Source organism: Antedon mediterranea, chromosome 3 (genome assembly GCF_964355755.1).
Source record: "Antedon mediterranea chromosome 3, ecAntMedi1.1, whole genome shotgun sequence".
In the NCBI taxonomy this organism is placed as follows: Eukaryota; Metazoa; Echinodermata; class Crinoidea; order Comatulida; family Antedonidae; genus Antedon; species Antedon mediterranea.
Window position 1 is genome coordinate 22033155 of NC_092672.1, and position 4086 is coordinate 22037240.

At 31.6% G+C, this 4086-nt stretch overlaps 1 protein-coding gene across 1 annotated transcript; it reads left to right on the plus strand.

Annotated features, from left to right (window-relative positions):
• The first annotated feature begins 2785 nt into the window (after positions 1-2785).
• On the plus strand, positions 2786-3822 carry LOC140043291 (uncharacterized). Its single transcript, XM_072087790.1, has 4 exons — positions 2786-2815; positions 2899-3042; positions 3178-3385; positions 3512-3822. The coding sequence occupies exons 2-4, from the start codon at positions 2908-2910 to the stop codon at positions 3820-3822; spliced, it is 654 nt and encodes a 217-aa protein (XP_071943891.1). The 5' UTR covers positions 2786-2815; positions 2899-2907.
• The last annotated feature ends 264 nt before the right edge of the window (positions 3823-4086 follow it).

Here is a 4086-nt window from a genome sequence, read left to right on the forward strand (position 1 = left end):
ATCCAAACACCCTGTTCCCATTTCTTTTGTACCTTCTGTGTCAACAAATTATTTAATGCCCTTTCGAAACCATCAATTCCTTGTTTTATTTGCAGCTTCAATTTTAACAAAGATAATTTGATCAAAATTCCAACAATTTTAGAACATTCATTATCTTCTGTTTCACTTAAATGTCGCATATGCAAGGAAGAGTTATGTTTAATGGGAACAGTAGGCCATAGTTGTAAGACCGACAGAGAACAGGCATTTATGACTATTCAAAATGCTGTGCATCAAATTGAAGAAACTACAGCTGCAAGTAATGTGTTCCCCACAGAACTGACAAAATTGGCTCATAAACTGGTACACAAAGATGTGACAAATGGGCAAATGTCTTTAAAAACTCAAGGGCGGGTAAGATTCAAATTCTGTTTTAAAATCAAATGCATCTTATAATATTTTTACAAAAATTAATACACTAAATGTTACTATTTTCTTCTGTATATTAATTCATAATTTTTTAATAATAAACTAGCCACTCAAGATGGTTACTAAATCACAAGCCTCCACAACTGTAGTGACAACAGAAATTAAACAACAACAAATGGATGGGATGAAATGTCTTGCAATTATGAATGCATGCAAAATTAATTGGTCTCAGCAAAGAGTATTACGGAGGTACAGTACTGTATGTTTACAAATAAAATTACCCAACTTTAATTATAGAAAGTTCAAAACCTATTTGTATACAGGCCGCAATCTGAAATGTGTGTTAAATAAATTCTTTTGAACCAAAGTAGCTTTGAATTATGTAAAAAATAATTGTTACACATACTACTGTATATTAATATATTTTTAATTAGTAGCTGAATCACAATTTTAAACATTTTTCTATAAATATTTTAGATTTTGCCCAGGCTTGTTTGCATCTGAGAGGGAAATGAGGTCAGTACAAGAAAAGATAGTTGGGGACTACTTAGTTAAATCTTTAGAGTATATGTTTGTGAAGAGAGAATGCGCAACTTCAATTGGAGGCCTGGTCCTGGAAGAGGTACCTGTTGTTAGGTTGACAAACATAAAACAGTTGGTGTTCGACTACTTAAATCAGTATGACATGTAAGTTCAACTTTATTTCATTATTATTCTATTATGGTTAACAATTGTACTGTATTATATCTTTATGTAACCTTTATACAATTTTAGATGCCAAATTTCTCACTTATACAATTATTTATTTAGGTCAGAACAACCGTTGCACTACCATGATGGGGATATTTTTTTGAAATTTGGTGGGGACAAGGGTGGGAATTCAACGAAATTCGAGCTTCAACTTTGTTGTTTGGAGAAACCAAATGCTTTGTACAACATAATGGTTGTACTTGTCTTTGAGGCTCCAGACTTGACAGTCAATATCGAGAAGGGACTAGACCTTATATTAGATGAAATAATGGAGTTGGAAGGATGTCAGTGGACTTCCCCAACAACACAACAGTAAGTTAATGCAATCATCAAACCATGATTTATATTTTTTTAAACCCTACTGTATAAAGAAGAATAAACTACTATCATGTAATTTGGCAATGATTTTAATGACAGATAGTTAATTTTGTGTCTAATATATAAAAGTAATTTTTTTTCAGAACCCACAAAATCAGATTGTTCGTGTTTGGGGATTATGACTTCCTTTGCCGGTTATATGGATTGATTGGGCCAAATGGTGAGTACATTTTGTTTATGTTTTTTTTTGTTTGTTATGTTTATTTCACCAAATTGTAATTTCAGAATTGTATTCCTTTCAGGAAAGTACAGTTGTATTTACTGCTATGCCAGCCAAGAGGACATAAAGCATAATAAGAAGCCAAGTGAAAACAGGTGCCTTAATTCCTATAATAAGGACTTCAAGTGCTTTGTGGACCATGGCAGTGACCCCAAGAAAAGTAAATTAATATCGCACAGCATCATCAGGCCCTATATGCTAGGTATTGAATTAGACAAAGTGAGTAAACAATCTTCATAATTATTGTAGGCGTCGACTTATTATTATTAACATTTTTGGATTGATAAAGGTTACAAAAAAATATTAAAATTTGCATTACATACATTATCTATTTACAAACTACAGTATACTAAAAACCAATAAATACACTGATTATGTTATAATAACATCTAGTACGAAACTTACTCCAAATAATGAGTGAGTCATGATTCAACATTTCGGTCTTTATCAGGAATGATGATGATCCAAATAAAAATCGACTTCTCATTTAAATTTGGAATAAGCTTTATACTATGTAGTAAACAACAATCAAAAGTTAAACAGTTATATTATTATTATTAGTATCATAACATTAACATGTATTACCTTTATTCTCCATTATATAATTCCATGTATTACAAAATTAATATTTTCCAGGTATCAATTCCAGCACTTCATATATCGCTAGGTCTCTTTAAGAAGATGTATGATCAACTTGAAAAAGAAGTTCATAACTTAGATCTCATCATATTTAATATGAGACAGGATGCTGCTATTCAGATTGGTAAAAACTTTTTTTTTCTAATAAAATTTTTACATTTTTCCAGAAAAATTTCCAATTTATGATCACTATAAATTAACCTAATATCATTAGGTGGTAACCTGCCAGACTTTGAGAAGACAATTTTGCAAGCAGCATCAAAGCGAAGTTCATGTACACAAAAAATCAGTTCTGTAAATGAGGAGCTTGATGAACTGAGAAATACACTCTCTCTGTCACTAGTGAAACACAATGATGCTAACGAAATTTCTGAAATCACCAACAAAATATATCTGAAAGAACAGAGTGTTAAAGACTTGGTTAGTTAATTTTATTTGTTTAGTTTACTACACTATTCAATTAGAAATAATCACTAAAAGCAAAATATGTATTTGTGTTTCAGCAATCTACTATGAATGAAGAAATCAAATATGCAACCGGACCATTATGTACAGAAATGGACAACATTTTAACAGCAAACAAAATACCCCGACAACAATATCACGGGAAAAGTTTTGTTGGCAATCATGTGTATAGAGCATGCAAAGTAAGTACTAAAATGGTCAAAGTCTCTTAATTAAAGAAATTATAAATATCTAATTGCAAATTAAATTGACATACAGATGAATAACTCTCTTGCATACGCATTGCCCAACACTAAAAAATACCATTCTTTTCTCAGTTTAACATTATAGACAAGTTAATGGATGGATTGGAAATTGTATTGAAGCAACAGATGCATCATTGCAAAGACAAACACACAACCATTCTAGCGACAAAACTGTCGAAGATAAGACAGTCATTTACGCCACCATTTAAACTGTTTAGTCAAGTTCATGCATGCATCAACCATACACGATTCATTGATGATCCTGAAATTGATGCATATGGTAAGTCCAAAATAAAATTTCTTTGCAAAATCATGTTTAAAATAATGAAAAGGGGCATTGCAACCATCAAGAATAACAGATATACATAAGAATAACTCTTAATAATTTTTAATTTCTTCAATATAGAACATGCAATAAAGTCATTCTCTGTAGAGTACAGAAAGATTGCCCCTGGTGTGGTACAGCCGAAACTCCACATGTTGGAGCATCACTCTGTACCATTTATGCGTCGATGGAAGGTGGGCATCGGCCTACTTGCAGAACAAGGTGGAGAATTAATCCACTCAGAGTTCAACAGACGGAAAAGGGCCGTTCATGGTATTAGAAATAATCTTGATCAGCTAATGTCTATAATGAAATCCCATCTGACATTTACCTCTCCAGAAATACAGCAGGTACAAATACCAATCAAGAAATCCAGAAAATCAGAAGACTGAATAAAGAATGAAAACAAGGGGATTTGTAAAATATTGTACATACATATGTGATTAAACAAGAAAATAAAATTTACCTCAGGGCTTTAATTTGATGATCTGGTATACACGCTCTTCATACTTGGTACTGTTGGATTCAATTTGACTTCCTCTTTCACAAGTTCAGTTTCAAAACCCAAATGTGAAGAACAATTTAAAAAAAAACATTTAAAAACAAATTATACTACAGTATTTTATTCCAAATTTTCAATGTTATAGTTTGCCGTA

What these genes read in the sequence shown, in the direction of transcription:
- LOC140043291 (XM_072087790.1), top strand. Translation starts at nt 2,908, where the DNA reads ATGAATGAAGAAATCAAATATGCAACCGGACCATTATGTACAGAAATG. An exon ending in ATGTGTATAGAGCATGCAAA is followed by an intron (nt 3,043 to 3,177) that starts GTAAGTACTAAA and finishes TTCTTTTCTCAG; the next exon opens with TTTAACATTATAGACAAGTT. An exon ending in TCCTGAAATTGATGCATATG is followed by an intron (nt 3,386 to 3,511) that starts GTAAGTCCAAAA and finishes TCTTCAATATAG; the next exon opens with AACATGCAATAAAGTCATTC.